Source organism: Prionailurus bengalensis, chromosome D1 (genome assembly GCF_016509475.1).
Source record: "Prionailurus bengalensis isolate Pbe53 chromosome D1, Fcat_Pben_1.1_paternal_pri, whole genome shotgun sequence".
In the NCBI taxonomy this organism is placed as follows: Eukaryota; Metazoa; Chordata; class Mammalia; order Carnivora; family Felidae; genus Prionailurus; species Prionailurus bengalensis.
Window position 1 is genome coordinate 62,084,381 of NC_057346.1, and position 18,531 is coordinate 62,102,911.

General features: G+C 40.4%; 1 protein-coding gene across 1 annotated transcript; it reads right to left on the reverse strand.

Moving 5' to 3' along the window:
• Window positions 1-8,720: 8,720 nt before the first annotated feature.
• Window positions 8,721-9,807, reverse strand: LOC122482591 (olfactory receptor 51I2-like). The gene has a single exon (XM_043578899.1). The coding sequence runs from the start codon at window positions 9,663-9,665 to the stop codon at window positions 8,721-8,723; it is 945 nt and encodes a 314-aa protein (XP_043434834.1). The 5' UTR covers window positions 9,666-9,807.
• Window positions 9,808-18,531: the final 8,724 nt, after the last annotated feature.

The following is an 18,531-nucleotide window of genomic DNA, read 5'->3' on the forward strand; positions in this document are numbered from 1 at the left end:
CTTTCACGCTTGCCTTTAATATCTGAATGTGACTGTAGCCATAAGTCTTCATCCGTGGTGTTATTGTCATCATCACCGTCATCATCTTCAATCACAAATAATAAAATAGATGTGTGTGGTGTGGGAAAAGTAAAAGATCAGAAAGTGGAGATAACACAAAGAAATGGTAGTACAATCAGCAAACCTCAGTGGCATTCATAGAGAGGTGAATGTTGGTGATTAGATAACATTTTCCTGAGGAAGATTGATGTAAGCTAGGAATCATTTTTTATAACAGAGCTATTACCAATATTATAATAACTAATAAATTGAGTGTCATCACTAAAAGTGTCTGGTTCTATAAGAAATTGATGTGATTTAATGCATTTAACCTTCATCACAATCTCATGAGGTGTAGAGAATTAAGTCAGTTTTTCAGAATAATATAGATGATAGGTGATTCAGATGAGACTCAGTTCTTGTCTATCTCCACTCTGTGTGTCTAAGGACCACCCTCTGTCGAGTTTGCCTCACTATTAACATTACCACAGTTATCCTTCCCTTCACCATCACTGTCACCTTGAACATTCATGAGTGCTTCAAAACACTCAAAGCACAAAGTGAAATTTGATGTATTGTCAGAACTTGCTATACGATGTATGACCCCAGAAAGCTGAAAGAAGCTGACATCTAGAAGAAACTCCAGATTCTTCTCTGCTTCCTTCATCTGCTCACTAAACCATCCTCTCACAGGGAGGTTCAATATCTGAACCATAGACCTTTTTTCTTTTCGACATTGTACTAATAAAATGATTTTTCTTTGTCTTCCTTTCTTGGGATTTTAATTTTCTTCTACATAATGATGTGGTAACAGATGTCAAAAATCATGTCTTTCTAGAATTTCTAGCTAAAAAGCCCTGGGAGAGGCAATAGAGAATTTATGACTTAGACACTAGAAAATAATTATTTTGCACCTTCTATTAGATCAGCTTTCCTGCATTCTCTTTCCTTGATACCAGGGAGGTAGGATACAATAAGAAATTCCTTGGCAGAATTAGAGTACTCTCAGGTGAGGTTTGGGCTTACATCTAGACTAAGTTAAAGGAGATGCCCTATTGAGATCGACCTACACACAAGGGAAACTGGGCCAGATACCCCAGCACAGCTGAGCATAAAGTTATCTAGAGTTTTCTTTTTTTTAATATGAAATTTATTGTCAAATTGGTTTCCATACAACACCCAGTGCTCATCCCAACAGGTGCCCTTCTCAATACCCATCATCCACCCCCCCCCTCCCTAAGGGAATATGAAAGTGAAGTATCAAGTGCCAAAGGGAGGGAACTATTTCTGAATGGAAACAATATAAGCATTTGGGATTCTGGATTCCATATATGCCCATAAGTGAAATAAGAGAATCATAATGTCAGTGCCCTTGTAACATAACTCAGCATGAGTTCAAATGGGAAATAATGAGTCAGACTATGGTCTTCAGTCAGTTTAAGTAATATATATATACATTTTTTCTTAAGTAGGCTCCACACCCCATGGAGGGCTTGAACTCACGACCCTGAGATCAAGACCTGAGCTGAGAACAAAAGTCAGATGCTTAGCTGAGCCACCCAGGCACCCCAATAATGACCTTTTTGATTCATACAAGAAGCATTGCATCAGTTAATAATAAGAGTAGTAATTTATTATGCCTTGAGAGTCAGATTAAATTATTATATAGGTGCAAAGGCAAGGGTTGGGGACCCTTCTATATATGAAAATGAGGAGAACGTTCTCTGATTCCAACCCCAGGGAGAAGAAGACGACCTTTTCACTACAGGCCTAACATTGACAGCCAAGGGTAGAAAGAAGAAAGGACAAGGAACACTGGAATAGGAGCCTCCTATACATGCCGCTGGCTCCTCTCCACTTTATTTCCTCCCTTCTTTCTTCATTTTCAGTTACCAATGTGACTTGTTTACAGGGGATAAGGAAGAAACATTCCTATGTTTCTCCTCGTCTTATGAAGTACTTCGGAAGAACTTAGGGCCACTACTGTGTCTTCCGTCCCCAGACGGTGGAGATTAAGCCCTGCTTTTTGCTAAAATGGAAACTTTCTCTTGTCTTTCTTTATTTAACAAGCTTTTCTTTAAACTCAACCTTTTTCCCTATTGACATGGGAAAATACCTGGATTTGGCCAACTAAAAAGAGAAAAGAATATTTTACACTTCTTTTATTATATGCCCCTTAGTTCTGCCTTAGAAAATTAGGTCACGGGGCGCCTGGATGGCTCAGTAGGTTAAGCGTCTGACTTCGGCTCAGGTGTCGTGACCTCGCAGTCCATGGATTCAAGCCTCGCCTCGGGCTCTGTGCTGGCAGCTTGAAGCCTGGAGCCTGCTTCGATTCTGTGTCTCCCTCTCTTTCTGCTCCTCCCCCATTCACACTCTGTCTCTATCTTTCTCAAAAATGAATAAACATGAAAAAAGAAAACAAATGTGAGTTAAAAAAAAAAAAGAAAAAGAAAAAAGAAAATTAGGTTACCTAAGAAAACTACATACTGAACTTGGCTCAGCTAAGTTTGCAGGGGAACAATACTGAGGTTTGTAGGGGAAAATGTCTGAGTAATAAAGGTCATGCTTTTGCATTGCCTGTCAGGGGTGCATAGTTCATCCTCCAGGGCCTGCATTGGGCGGGTCAATAAAGAGATGGAACTAGAACAAGACTTATAGTAGGGTAGGATTCCTGACCCCCGTGCCTCATAGTAAGACTCACAGTAAACTCAATACAACTAGAATGTGATGCAGAATTGAGAAAACACACCTCCACGTTGTGTGGCCTTCCATGCAATTAATTTCAGTGTGAGCCCAGGAAGTGGGAGAACCTTCAGAAATGAGAGCAGGGTAGCAGAGGGCTATGACCAGGCCCCTGGGCATGGCTGACCATCAGCCCCACTTTCTCAGTCCCACTGAGGTTCACCCCACCTCCAGGAAGCCATCTCCACACTTGATCAGTTCTGCTAGGATGGGACAGCTTTGCTGCTGCTGTTGTGATTCAGCAGGATGAGTAGTGCTCTTCCCCAGAATCAGGGGTACAGACGATCTTTCTTCTGGGTTACGGTTCTCCCCAGTAAGGGCATTGCCTCGTCAGGAGAATATCCGACCCTCTTTGGTCAGCTGCACACATTTTCCCACCGTGCTGATGCAGGGTGGACTCAGGACCCTGCACCACTCTGTTTCATGTTCAGGAAAGAGGGGATCCACGTGTTGGTGGCTGTGCACTGAGCACAGGAATGCCCTCCAGACAGCTCAGTGGGGTGTGTGCCCTGAAGAGGGCTCAAGTTTCATAGAAACAACGAACAGGTCATGAAGTCAGCAGTCACTTTGTGAATTACTATCTTCCCAACTTCAAACAAGTAATTGGGTCCCTGCTGAGCAATTACCCCATGCAGGGGAAGAGGAGGACCTCTTATCAAGCAGCACCTGAACACAAATGTCTGTTGGGAAGGTCATGGAGAAGTCGTGACTGCTGGTTGACCCAAGAGCTGGACCCCAGCAGTGGGGGCTCCTCACCCCTGACCCTGTCCTTGGAATGTGCATAGAGTTTGTCTTCCCTCTCCCTAACGCAGCCCCAAGGAACTGATCTTGAGATAGTCATGTCTTGCTGAAACCTTCTATAAAATATACATGACTGAGCCCAGGTAAAACCTCCATAGAAACTTAAATTTTTTTTCTTAATGTTTATTTAGTTTTGAGAGAAAGAGAGACAGAGACAGAGAGAGCACAAGTGGAGGAGGGGCAGAGAGAGAGGGAGACACAGAATCCACAAAATCCAAAGCAGGTTCCAGGCTCTGAGCTGTCAGCACAGAGCCCAACACAGGGTTTGAACCCACAAACTGCGAAATCATGACCTAAGCTGAAGTCAGACGCTTAATTGACTGAGCCACCCAGGCGACCCCCTCTATATAAACTTTTAAGATTCTGGCAGCAGGTGTGAAGATGTACTGGCCTTGGGTCATCCAGGACAAACCTAGTATGTAAGTTTCCTTGTTAAATCTGCCACCTACAGATCTGGGGCAGCCTGCATCTTTCTCCGGGTTCTTCCTGTCCTCAGAATATGGGGGTCAGTTTCAAATAATACTTGGGAACCTCTAGAGGATCTTTCAAGCCAAAGTCAGAGGCCAACAGCTTGTTCAATGGATTTGTCAGATTAGGTGTAGGTGTATGTGGTTTGTATTCATATTTCTCATATGAAGTGTTTTTATTCCTTTTCCTTTTCTGCTATTACCCGTGGAAAACTTCTTTATCAAATATATGTAAGAAAATAAATAGAGGAGATACTTTATCTGTTAAATGATTATTTGATTTAGTCTGTTTTGTACATGTGTCCCTCAGGAGTCAGCTGACACCACCTAAACATTGGCTATTTCGTTGAACTTTGCATAAGCCCCCAACATTCTTCACAAAGAAAGTATAGCCCCCAGCCAAAACTTATGATACATTTCTGGAGTCATGCATCACTCATCCAAAGCATGGATGTGTGGCAAGCTTTATGAAAAATTTAGATTATAAACAGATCTCAATTAATAGAAATGCAACAGACAAAGCTGGTTATTGGACAATCTTGATCTTACAACATTTATGGCCAGTAATCGTGTTAATAAAAAAATTTTTTTCTCAATCTCCATTTTTCCTAGCACAGATATTAGTCACTCTCCTTTATTCAATCCTGAGTGTAAAAAAAGCACTTTTTTTTAGTAGAGTGGATAAAATTCTGGTGACACACTATTTTCCTTACAATCTTTACTTCTGGTTTGCTTAAAAGAAACACAGCTCATTCCTTTATCCCTCCAAAAGTATTTATTGTGACTTACAACATGGGAGGCACCATATTCGTTTTAAGGGCTCCGTGATTATGAAATTTAGTCATTAGGGTCTGCGAGAGAAAACTGCCTGAAGGGAGATTGTAGGGTTATGAAAAAGTCTCGCAAGATGCGTTTACTAACTATTCCTTTTAAATACCCCCTTGCATAACTAGGCCACGTTGGGAATGGCTGCAGTGTCACAGAGAACGTGAGACTGTAGTTAACGTTTATGAGAACTGTGCAGAGCAGCATGAAGCCTGGGAACCACAAGGCTATTTTTTAGGGCAAATATCCCATATTACAACCTGGGAGTAAGAAGCTTCCTGAATGGCTGTCTGTATTCTTACCCCAGAAGACAGTCTGTAAGCAACAGTGGCTCCGAGTCAACTTTAAATACTAGTCTTGGTGGTCAAGCATATTGTCCCTGACTGAGACAAAATCCTCTGTGAATATTAAACAGCTTAGAAGAGACAGAGTGTTCAGTGGCTTTTCTGTATTGGACATTTGACATGACATTGTATAAACTAAATCTACGGTGGATTTTAACACAAAATTCTGGAGTCAGCAATTTCATAAACAAATCTTACATGAAATGTAGAAGCAAGTAAAATAAATCTGAAACTCAAAGAAATTCCTGCGAAACATATATCCAAAACTTTATACGCCTGGGTTACAAACACTGGAATGGAAATAGCTCTCATTTCATTTATTCAGCAAGGATGGAGATTAATGATTACATTCTATTACCATCCAACATTTAGCATCCAAATATGTGCAAGAACATTTTTACAAATAATGTAGAAAAACAAGTTTACAGGTATTAGGGAGAAAGAAAGTTAAAAGACACATCTTAGGTATAAATTGGACAATTAATTGTACATGCGTTTTAAATCAATCCTGGTTTATTTTCAATACACTTTCTTAACTGTGTTAGCCTTCAAACCACACGAAATATTATAAACAGGTTTATAAATGTATCATTTATTTAGATATCAGATTAAATACTAACCTTACCAGTTTGAACACATGCAATTTATGTCCAAAAGAAAACTTTTCTTTTAACATACTGCTAATTAGTAACTTGATCAATATTTTTTAGGCAGCAGTAAAACATATACATATATACATGAATAAATGTAAAGGATTTTTTCTGTATTAATGAATTAAGAACTTTTAATTTTCTGCCTCCTCAGTATATTTTTCTTTAATTCACAGTCAGTATGCATAGGTCGTATTTACTGTGTGTGTGTGCGTGTGTGTGCGTGTGTGTGTGTGTGTGTGTGTGTGCGTGTGTGTGTGTACACCCCAGTGGTCCTTGTCCAACTAAGGATTGGCAGGTGAACAGTTCTAGAACAATGAAAGGGATTTCTCACTTTTTTTTGTGCAGTGATCCCTTACTTATTCAGAGCTTAGCCCAGCACATTTATATTCAACTGGTGAGACACACACAAGAAAACATTCCCAGTGTCACATGCTCTTTGTTATCAGGAAGCAGTGCTTATCACTGCCCCCGCCCCAGTGCTCAGCACAGGTTAGTCATTCCATGCGTGTTTGCTAAAGGAATAAATAAGGCATCACTGAACAAAATGATGACAGAAATACTTTGTGTTACACCTAGCACTCACTCTGCCCCTTATTCTGTGACTTTTCAATTCTGTGGTTGGAGAACCTATGAAATACTGAAGTCAGCCATATGGTTTCTGATATTCAGTTATAGATACCAAAGCATTAGGATATAAAAATAGTTTTAAAAGAAGAGGAAAGATTCCCATTGTAATTGTAAGCATGACTTTAAGGGCCGTGGGTTAATCTTTCTCCTTCCTTTCTTTTTCGCTCATATCTGTGTGGAGAGTTAGTTTATATCCGATTTTTGGACCCATACATAGAGAAGGATGGTTTTCCAGGTGACTGGGAGGGGGATTCTCTGGACTGGGAGGGGATGGCCGGTAGCTTTTCCAGCTTTGTGGCTCTCGGGCGCCGTCTATTGTGCAAACAGTGCAAAGGAACACCTATTTTTGAGGCCACTTGTGTGTCTCAGAGCTAAGACTGTTTCCAGAAGATGTCTAGCTCCCTCCCTCTGTTCCAAACCTAGAGCTCTCCAAACCTTCCTTCCAAGGGGTACATGCAGTTGAGAATTTTATTCTGTACTGTGGCGCTATCTTGCACCTGCTTCCTCTATAGCCTGCACCTGTCATCAGTACAGTCTTCCTTACTCAGTGATCTTTATCTGTTTATCTCTGGTTTCCTTAAGGCTGAGGTTAAAACCTCCTGGAAAAGCTTATTTGTTGAACATTTCTGAGATTCTCAAATGCTTAGGAGCACCACAGCATTGCTTGATCCTCTCAGGTGCATGAGGACTTGGACCTTGTAAGGCTTGTTTCCAGTTTCACCAGTCAATCTCAAGGTCACCTGCCCAGATTTCTGTTTAGGTTACCATCCTCTCCTGTTGGGGGTGAATGTTTGTGATGGGGGGGCGTTTCTTGTTGGAATAAGTTTGTTTATTACCCTTCACTCCACTGCTCCCTACCAAATACTTTCTAACTTTGTGCTTTGGCTATAACTATCTTGTTTGAGGGTACTTGTCATTTCTCTGTCGTCTAATACTGTCGAAGATGTTATCTCTATATTTTTATTCTGTTTCATTTTTTGTAATGGATGGTGAATTTTGCATTCAGGTGGTGTTCAGAGAAGATTCAGATATATATTGTTGCTATGTTTAGGGCAATATCATGTCACTCAGTCCTTATGGCTTTATTTTTTAAAAGTTATTTGATGATGATTTGAGAAAACAAATATGGAAAAGGATGTTTCTTTAAAAAGTGTTAAGTTTCTGCCTCAGTGTCTGCCTCCTCCAGTCAACCAACAGAGCTGACATATGCCATAGCCTGCCCTCTGTCCAGTGAAAGCTGCCATGCTTGTGTTTCCTTCTGTCAAGTGTTCACGTGCCCTATGTGGGTTGTGCTCTATGTGTTTTGCATGAATTTTCAGATGATTACTCTCTCCTCCTGGCTGTTACTCTACAGGGATTATGCTCTCTGAATGTCCTGATATTCTTCAGCTTCTCTACTTTACTCTACAGCTCTACTCTAGCATGTGCTGAAGTCTCTGGGCTTGGGTGTTCACTAAAGCCATGAAAGTCCATATTCCAGCAAATTGTGGGCCCAACTTCTGTTGCCTCTGAAGCAGACTCGCCCCACCATCAATCACTGGTATCTGTTAACCTTCCATTTAGAGTGCTAACTAGCTCTCTAGAAGAAAGTTAGTCATCCCCAAGTCAAGTCCAAGGAATAGAAATATATGATTTTTTCCACAAATTTTTTCTCCTTGTTTTAACTTGTAAAGTTCAGGTGTAAACATTTGTATTGCATAGTCAGAATGTCAAGCATATAGGTTCCATTTTATACGATTCATAAGTAGTCTTATTTATTTCAAAAGTCAAAAGTTGGTCACAGCTATTGTGTGTCTTTAATTTTTAAAGTTTAAAGATACTCAAAGTATTATTCCTTTAAAATGTATTAGGTGATACCTTTGATCTCAAGTAACAATCTTCAGTTATAGCATGGTTTACATAGGTGTTTGTCTGTTTTGAGATTTACTTGAAAGCATAGATGTAACTATTTCATTGGGACAAATAAAAGAGCCTAATTGAAGACCCTCTTCCTTGTTAGATCTGAGAGAAGTCATCTGTGGCAACTTGTGACATAGTTAATTACAGCGTAAGGCAGTCCAATGTATTGAGTTAATGGGTTATACCCAGGCTATCCCATACAACTAATAGCAGATACCGAGCAGAGGTACATTTACAGGAGGAGATTGAAACGCTCCAGGGCCAAAATCAGCAAGAACAACAAACTCCTAGGGTACTTAGGTTCCCAGAAGATCTCTCCCTGATCAAAGCTTAGGCTTAAAAAACATTTTGTGTAGCCTCTTACGAATTTCTTTAGTCTTAATGGAATAGATAATTGGGTTGAGCATTGGAGGCACAAAGAGATATACCAGGGACATTAACTTGTGCACATACTCAGGGGCATACTTCCCAAATCGATGAACCATGGACACACTAACCATGGGTACATAGAAGATGAGCACAGCACAGATGTGTGACACACATGTATTGAGTGTCTTAAGCCTCTCCTCCTGGGAGGCAATGGCCAGTACAGAGCGAAGTATGAGCACATAGGAGAGGAGGATGAGCACTGAGTCTACACCAAAGGCGGAGATAACAATGAACAAGCCATACATGCTATTGATGGTGGTATCTCCACAGGGCAGGCGGATCAGGTCTGGGTGCAAACAGTAGGAATGGGTTAACACATTGGCCTTACAGAAAGGCAGCCTCTTCAGAAGGAATGGCAATGGAAAGACCATGCAGAAGCTGCGGATGATGATGGATATGCCCATGTGAGCCACACGGATATCAGTGAGCACTGAAGAATAATGCAAGGGGTTACAGATGGCCACATAGCGATCAAAACTCATGGCCAGCAGGATCCCAGATTCTGTCCAGGAGAAAAGGTGGATGAAGAACATCTGGGTCAAGCAGGCGTCGAAGGCAGTCTCCGGGGCATGAAAGCACAAGGCAGCCAGTACGGTGGGCAATGTAGAAAAGGACACGCCCAGATCATTGACAGACAACAGAGACAGGAAGTAGTACATAGGCTGGTGCAAGCTCTGCTCCTCCTTTATGATGAAGAGAATTAGGATGTTACCTAGGATGGAGACAGCATAAAGCAGCAAGAGGAGGGCCGCTAACCAGTGCTGTAGGCCCTCCATCTCTGGGAAGCCTGTTAGTGTGAAGCTGGTGGTGCTAGAGGTATTAGTCCCAAAACTTCCCATGAGGATCCCTGAGTGGCTTTTGGGGAAAGAGAACCAGAGCAAAGTGAGGTCAGAAAGTGGAAGATCAGGAGTGGTCACTGTCCTCAGGATGGAAGGGGCAATGATACTTAGAGTCCAGGACAGTTAGATCATGAAAGGGTCAGGAAGGAACAGGTAAGAGGCTGTTAGTTATATTTCGGAACTTCTGTAGTCTTACCATATCCACAGATGGGTCATGGGCTCCAAATCCGTCTCCACAGATACCCTTTGACTCTTTTTTGAGGGTCAGATATTATCCCTTATTCTTGTTGTCTCTGTGTGTTCTTTACAGAAAGAATCAAATCTTTCTCCATTAGTGGAAAGTGATTTTACCCTTTATTCCTACCAGTTCTTAGCTACCGCCTTCTTCAAGAAGTGAGGTATGGGATGTCTTCCTTAACCCTCCTGGCTTACTGATTCATTCATTCTTGTGAACGTGATGACATCTCCATCTATACTCTGCACCGTTTCTCCTCTCTTACCTGCACTCAGCCATCACTCCAGCTCCTTCCTCATCCTCTCTTTGTTGCTTGAGCCCTTCACTTATTTGTCAAGGGTCCAGAATCTCTGATTCCTCCACAGCTGCCTGCTTTAGATTGTCCTCTCCTGCATGTTCACATTTTTTCTTCTCTGTTTCGATGAAGCATTCTCAAACTGTACTGCATGTTAGATTCATGTGACGAGGTTTAAAAAGCTCCTTTGTCTGGGTCACACTCTTATCAATTAAATCAGAATCTCTGTCAGTGGGTCTCAAAAATATTTTTTTTATTTCCCAGGTAAATGTGATAGGTAGCCAAGTGTGAAAATCAGGGGCTTAGATCACTCCCATAAGCTTCAGCTATGTCCTACCTTACACCAACTTCTTTGTTGAGGAACAATTTCATGATCTACTGTCATGAGAAATAAACAAACAATAATCTTCTATAAACATTCACTTCTTTTTTCTCATTCATATTTAAAATTTTCAAAATTATTTTCTATTTATAATGTGCTTCTTTGTCTCTTCTCTGTGCATCAATGATCCCAAATTTATGTAGCTCAGATTTCTCTTCTAGTTGTAGACACAAACATTCAATTCCCTGTTGGACCATCAATTGTAAGAGCTTATCTGCATCTCAAACATAACATCCAAAGTTGAACTTGTTGTTAATCACCATATTTGATCCTCTCCAATATTTATCATCTCATGAAAGCCCATCTCCATCTACCAATGTACTCAAGCCAGAAAAACCTAGGAGGCATCTCTCACCCTTTCCTGTACCAAGATCTAATTAACCTATTACCATCTTTCCAGACTGTAACACTGGCTTCTCTCCTTCATCGCACTTCCAACTGTCATCCATCCATCTCCCTCAGCATCTGCAACCAGGATGTCTGTAGAACCTTCCTTAATGATTACCCAGCTTCGTGTCATGCCCCTCTCCCATCCATTCTCCACAACAGAACCAAATTATTTCTTTATAAGTAAAATGGTGTTACACTCCCACTGAAAATCTTCTAGTGGGTTCCTTTACCTTTAGAAATAAGAATTCATGCATCCTTACTTTGAAGCATCATCAGCACTACCTGGGAAGGTGTTACCTTCCAGTTATTCAAATCACTCATTACTTCTCTGTTCATGGTTGTGTGCCACTGTTACACAATCCCATACATATTTTTCTTCATGACTCATCACACTTTAGAATCATAGAATTATTATATATCTGTTTGGATACTGGATTAGTATCTTTCTCCGCCCATAAATTGTAAGTTCCCATAATTGTCTGGTTTACTTCTCATCTTATTCTCAGTGCCTAGCTGAGTCACTGGCATAGAGCCCTGGACTAGGACTCAAATATGACCAATTCTATTTCTAATCAGTAAGTATCGATTAAGTAGATAAATACATTATGTGAGGAAGAAGCTATACATTCTCAAGTGTAAAATGAATTTGATAAACTAAATAACTCATCTGACATCTAACAACTAAGTTTTTATCTCAGCTTTGCCATATGGCAGCTGTGCATTTAGTTTACGTCTTCACACCTTATTTTTACATCTATAGTGTAGAAAAAAAATAACAGAATAAAACATTTACAATTCATATTCAGGACACTGGTGCAAGTTATGCACTGAATAAATGGCAACAACAGAGCAGGAATAAAAAAGGTTATTCAGGGGGTGGGATCCCCTGGTCCTCTTTCCACACTGTCTGCCCACTTTCAAGATCCCAAAATCTTTGTCTCAGCCTTTATCCACCACCCAGTGAGAATACTAGAGTGTGAGTTAATTACATTGTAACATCTGCACTAAATAAAAAGCTTCAGAGGACGCCTGGCTGGGTCTATACGTGCTTGGAGGTGTAGAGTAAATCTGTAAGAATGAGGCCGGGACACTGGGATTTCAGGCATCAAGGGCTGCAGATGGGAAGTGTGGGTTAGGGGAAGAGGAATGTAGGCAAAATCTCTAAATTTAGATCACAGACAGCCTCTCCGTCTTCTTCAACTATCTGTACCCTGATTGCCTTAGGATTTCAAAGCTCATAATGAGGTTCTTACAGACCTTTGAGTGGGAAGAGTTGAAGTCCCGACTTACCTCCCTAGGGCAGCTGTGCTGGAAGGGAGGAGAGTGGTGGGTGAAGTATTTACCAGGGTGCATACTGGGCACACAACCTCCCCGCCTTGATCTCTATAAAGCTGTCTCTTAAGAGCCCCCTGGGCCCAGTTAGCTCTGGGGCTCAAGGGGGCTGGGGCATCAGGCACTGCACAAAATCTTAAGTGGTTGGCTCCCCTGTGCTCTGGAATCTCTCTTCTTTAGAGGCTTCAAAGAAATTAAGAATTCTAACTGTCTTGCTCTTTATTTTATAGAAGAGGAAGTGAAGCCCAGAAGGAACCATTCAGGAAGCCAACAAAGAGTTGGATTCAACGCCAGACCCTCTGACTCTCACCAATTCCCAAATTAGAGCTTTTTGCACTAAGTATCCTACAACATAAATAGATTTCAAAAAACAAAATAGCATAACCACTAAAAGCCTAATAATTTACAGTCAGCAAATAGAGGGGTGCCCGGCTGCCTCAGTGGGTAGAGCTTGTGACTCTGAATCTCAGGGTTGTGAGTTCAAGCCCCACATTGGACATAGAGCCTTCTTATAGTCAGAAAATAGAGTGACCATCCTGGTTTGCCTGGAACTATACTGGTTTTAGCACAGAAAATCCTGCACGGAGGGAAGCCCCTCAGTCCTGTGAACTGGGGCAGTTTGTCACCCAACATCCAGATCTAGATTCAAAACCAACTTCTTAAACATCCTTAAAAACATTTAATTGGCTCAAGTTCCTAACTCCTCATTTGTAAAATTACAGTACAGATTCTTATAAATCCATTTGACTATGAAACTTAATATCACATGCTAAGTGCTTCTGACACAAGAACTACTGAATAGAAAAATTTGAAAGAATTTGATAACCAGTGGGCTCTGGGGGCCCTGGGGGCTGTGAGGACAGGCAGATTCCCAAGACACTAAGGAGAGTCTTTTGGTCATCTCATATCGCACCCAAACTTCTGTAATGAAGAAATTGAGGCTCTAAGGAGGAAGAGACTTGCTAACAGAAAAATTGGCATAGAGACAGGACGTGAACAGAATTGTACTGATCCAGACTCCAATTCTATCCCCACTGCCCATGCTGTCTCTTATTACCAGGGTTAGGAGAGGGAGAAAAGAATAACTGGTATGTTTTGACCTTTTACCAAGTGTCTGGGACCATGATAAGTTGCTTGATATAGATTAGCTTATTGAATCCTCAGAGAAAACATGATGAATGCATTTTATTATGACTAAAATCAGTACTGGATTTCTCAGTAGGCAGACTACACCTACAGAGTTACAGCAATGGGGAAGTAAAGCACTAAATGTATATATATATATATATATATATATATATATGCATATATATATATCATACACTATATTTTAAATAAAACATTATATTAATATTATATATTAAAATGCATAAATATATTTTAAATAAGAAATAAATATATAGGCATTTGCATATATAAAACCATTCATGGCTCCAATGGAGATCCAGAAAATGAGATTAAATGTCTACTTCTTTTTTTAAATTTTATTTATTATTTTGAGAGAGAGAGAGAGGGAGAAAGCAGGGGAGGGGCAGAGAGAAAGCAAGAGAGAGAATCCCATGCAGGCTCTGCGCTGGCAGCACATAGCCCAACGTGGGCTGGATCTCATGAAGTGTGAGATCATGACCTGAGCCAAAGCCAAGAGTCAGACACTTAACCAACTGAGCTATCCAGGTGCCCCAGGCTAGTCTATTTCTAATTTTCCCTTACTCCAAGGTATAAAATTTTGGAGTCCAGGAGCCCCCTAAATGTCTATTTGTTTTTTTTAATATGAAATTTATTGTCAAATTGGTTTCCATACAACGCCCAGTGCTCATCTCAACAGGTGCCCTCCTCAGTGCCCCTCACCCACCCTCCCCTCCCGCCCACCCCCATCAACCCTCAGTTTATTCTCAGTTTTTAAGAGTCTCTTATGGTTTGGCTCCTTGTGGGGGGCCGGGCCCCGGCACCAGGCTGAGACCGGGTCGAGCAACGTTCCCTGTTGACTCAAGCCAACCCGGTGGTTCTCCCTCCCATTCCCCCATTTTCAAGGGCATACGAAAGCCTTGTCAAGGCTGAGAAAGTTAATTCCTGAAGACTGTGGTCTGCAGGTGTTGGCAGTAATGCTACCTCCCTTTTTCTACCCCGAGTCAGATAGAAACAAACATGGGAATTGTGTTTAGCTAGCAATCTTATCAACAAGGTCTTGTGACCCATCTAGAAAATGCAGAAGAAACACAGAACTAAATGTTTTGGTGGGCAGCAATTATGTGAAACCTGTTTATTCTTAGAATGACCTAACCCATAAGAGTCTGGTTATAAAAGATTGTGTACAGCAACAATAAAGCCGTCACTTGGGCCATCAGCCCAGGGGACCCTCCTGTTCCCAAACTTTCTCTTCTCTCTTTTTTTCTTGCATTCCCCTACCCTCAGGACCCTGACCTCGGTGTTTGTCGTGCCGGCCGCGACAGCTCCCTCCCTCTCTAACCTTTTTTTTTTCTCCCCCTCCCCCAGGGTCTTCTGTTAAGTTTCTCAGGATCCACATAAGAGTGAAAACATATGGTATCTGTCTTTTTCTGTATAATTTATTTCACTTAGCATAACACTCTCCAGTTCCATCCACATTGCTACAAAAGGCCATATTTCATTCTTTCTCATTTCTAAGTAGTATTCCATTGTGTATATAAACCACAATTTCTTTATCCATTCATCAGTTGATAGAAATTTAGTCTCCTTCCATAATTTGGCTATTGTTGAGAGTGCTGCTATAAACATTGGGGTACAAGTACGCTTATGCATCAGCACTCCTGTATCCCTTGGGTAAATTCCTAGCAGTGCTATTGCTGGGTCACAGGGTAGATCTACTTTTAATTTTTTCAGGAAACTCCACACTGTTTTCCAGAGTGGCTGCACCAGTGTGCATTCCCATCAAGAGTGCAAGAGGGTTCCCGTTTCTCCACATCCTCTCCAGCATCCATAGTCTCCTGATTTGTTCATTTAGCCACTCTGACTGGCGTGAGGTGTTATCTCAGTGTGGTTTTGATTTGTATTTCCCTATTGAGGAGTGACGTTGAGCATCTTTACATGTGCCTGTTGGCCATCTGGATGTCTTCTTTAGAGAAGTGTCTATTCATGTTTTCTGCCCATGTCTTCACTGGATTATTTGTTTTTTGGGTGTGGAGTTTGGTGAATTCGTTGTAGATTTTGGATACTGGCCCTTTGTCTGATATGTCATTTGCAAATATCTTTTCCCATTCTGTCGGTTGCCTTTTAGTTTTATTGATTGTTTCCTTTGCTGTGCAGAAACTTTTTATCTTCATGAAGTCCCAATAGTTCATTTTTGCTTTTAATTCCCTTGCCTTTGGGGATGGTCAAGTAAGAAATTGCTGCAGCTGAGGTCAGAGAGGTCTTTTCCTGCTTTCTCCTCTAGGGTTTTGATGGTTTCCTGCCTCACGTTCAGGTCCTTTATCCATTTTGAGTTTATTTTTGTGAATGGTGTAAGAAAGTGGTCTAGTTTCATTCTTCTGCATGTTGCTGTCCAGTTCTCCCAGGACCATTTGTTAAAGAGACTGTCTTTTTCTGTTGGATATTCTTTCCTGCTTTGTCAAATGTTAGTTGGCCATACGTTTGTGGGTCCAATTCTGGAGTCTCTATTCTGTTCCATCGGTCTATGTGTCTGTTTTTGTGCCAATACCATGCTGTCTTGATGATTACAGCTTTGTAGTAGAGGTTAAAGTCTGGGATTGTGATACCTCCCGTTTTGTTCTTCTTCTTCAATTTACTTTGGCTATTTGGGGTCTTTTGTGGTTCCATACAAATCTTAGGATTGCTTGCTCTACCTTCAAGAAGAATGGTGGTGCAATTTTGATTGGGATTGCATTGAATGTGTAGATAGCTTTGGGTAGTATTGACATTTTAACAATATTTATTCTTCCAACCCATGAGCATGGAATGTTTTTCCATTTCTTTGTATCTTCTTCTATTTCCTTCATAAGCTTTGTATAGTTTTCAGCATACAGATCTTTTACATCTTTGGTTAAGTTGATTCCTAGGTATTTTATGATTCTTGGTGAAATTGTGAGTGGGATCAGTTTCTTTATGTGTCTTTCTGTTGCTTCATTATTAGTGTATAAGAATGCAACTGATTTCTGTACATTAATTTTGTATACTGTGACTTTGCTGAATTCATGTATCAGTTCTAGTAGACTTTTGGTGGAGTCTGTTGGATTTTCCATGTATAGTATCATGTCATCTGCAAAAAGTGAAAGCTTGACTTCATCTTTGCCAATTTTGATGCCTTTGATTTCCTTTTGTTGTCTGATTGCTGATGCCAGAACTTCCAACACTATGTTAAACAACAGTAGTGAGAGTGCACATCCCTGTTGTGTTCCTGATCTCAGGGGGAAAGCTTTCAGTGTTTCCCCATTGAGGATGATATTAGCTGTGGGCTTTTCATAAATGGCTTCTATGGTGTTTAAGTATGTTCCTTATTTCCCAACTTTCTCGAGGGTTTTTATTAAGAAAGGATGCTGAATTTTGTCAAATGCTTTTTCTGCATCAATTGACAGGATCATATGGTTCTTATCTTTTATTAATGTGATGTATCACATTGATTGATTTGCAAATGTTGAACCAGCCCTGCAGTCCAGGAATGAATCCCACTTGATCATGGTGAACAATTCTTTCTATATGCTGTTGAATTCGATTTGCTAGTACCTTGTTGAGAATTTTTGCATCCATAATTCATCATGGATATTGGCCTGTAGTTCTCTTTTTTTGCTGGGTCTCTGTCTTGTTTGGGAATCAAAGTAATGCTGGCTTCATAGAATGAGTCTGGAAGTTTTCCTTCCCTTTCTATTTTTTGGAACAGCTTGAGAAGGATAGGTATTATCTCTGCTTTAAATGTCTGGTAGAATTCCCCAGGGAAGCCATCTGGTCCAGGACTCTTATTTGTTGGGAGAGTTTTGATAACTGATTCAATGTTTTCACTGGTTATGGGTCTGTTCAAGTTTTCTGTTTCTTCCTGTTTGAGTTTTGGAAGTGTGTGGGTGCTTAGGAATTTGTCCCATTTCTTCCAGGTTGTCCAGTTTGTTGGCATATAATGTTTCATGGTATTCCCTGATAATTGCTTGTATTTCTGAGGGTTTGGTTGTAATAATTCCATTTTCATTCATATTTTATCTATTTGGGTCATCTCCCTTTTTTTTCGGAAGCCTGGCTAGAGGTTTATCAATTTTGTGTACTTTTTCAAAAAACCAACTCTTGGTTTCACTGATCTGCTCTATAGTTTTTTTTTTTAGATTCTATATTGTTTATTTCTGCTCTGACCTTTATTATTTGTCTTCTTCTGCTGGGTTTAGGGTGTCTTTGCTATTCTGCTTCTAGTTTCTTTAAGTGTGCTGTTAGATTTTAGTCTATTTTTCTTTTTTTTCCCTCTTGTTTTAACATTGGGGAGCTCTACCTCGTTCCGGTTCCATTTCCCATTTTTTTTTAACTTTAGAGAAAGTAATCTCCATTGTATAAGAATTCTAAATTAGCTTTAAGATCATGTTGTTGTATTCCCCCAAATATTCATAATTAAGTACATTGAATAGGGAAGAAATGACACCTTCAGTATTTGTTTATTCTTTCCACCTAGACACATGCTTTTGTCCCCATCCATTCAAGTTTATTTCTAAACCTATTGATCATACTTGAACTTTTTTTCCATAAAGCACCTCATTAAAATATTACTGAGGAATTATTTTTTTCTCTCCTTCTCTCTCTTTTCTTTTTTGAGGGAGAGAGTGTGAGTGGGAGAGAAGGGCAGAGGGAGAGAGAGACTCTCAAGAAGACTCCATGCTCAATGTAGAACCCAACTTGGGGCTGGATCCCAGCCTGGTTCCATGGATCATGGATCATGACCTGAGCTGAAATCAAGAGTCAGTTGCTCAATGGATTGAGCTATCCAGGCACACCCTGAGGAATTATTTTTTTAAGTTTGAGAGTTGAATTAAATATTTGTTGTTTTTGGAAATTTCTGGTTTTGTTATATTATGTTATATTTGGAAAATTTTCTCAATTTTTAGTAATTTTTCTTTTTCTTTATTTTTTATTTACTTTTTAAATTTTAATTTATTTTTAAATTTACACCCAAGTTAGTTAGCATATGATGCAACAATGATTTCAAGAGTAGATTCCTTAATACCCCTTACCCATTTAGCCCATCTCCCCTCTCACAACCCCTCCGTAACCCTCTGTTTGTTTTCCATAT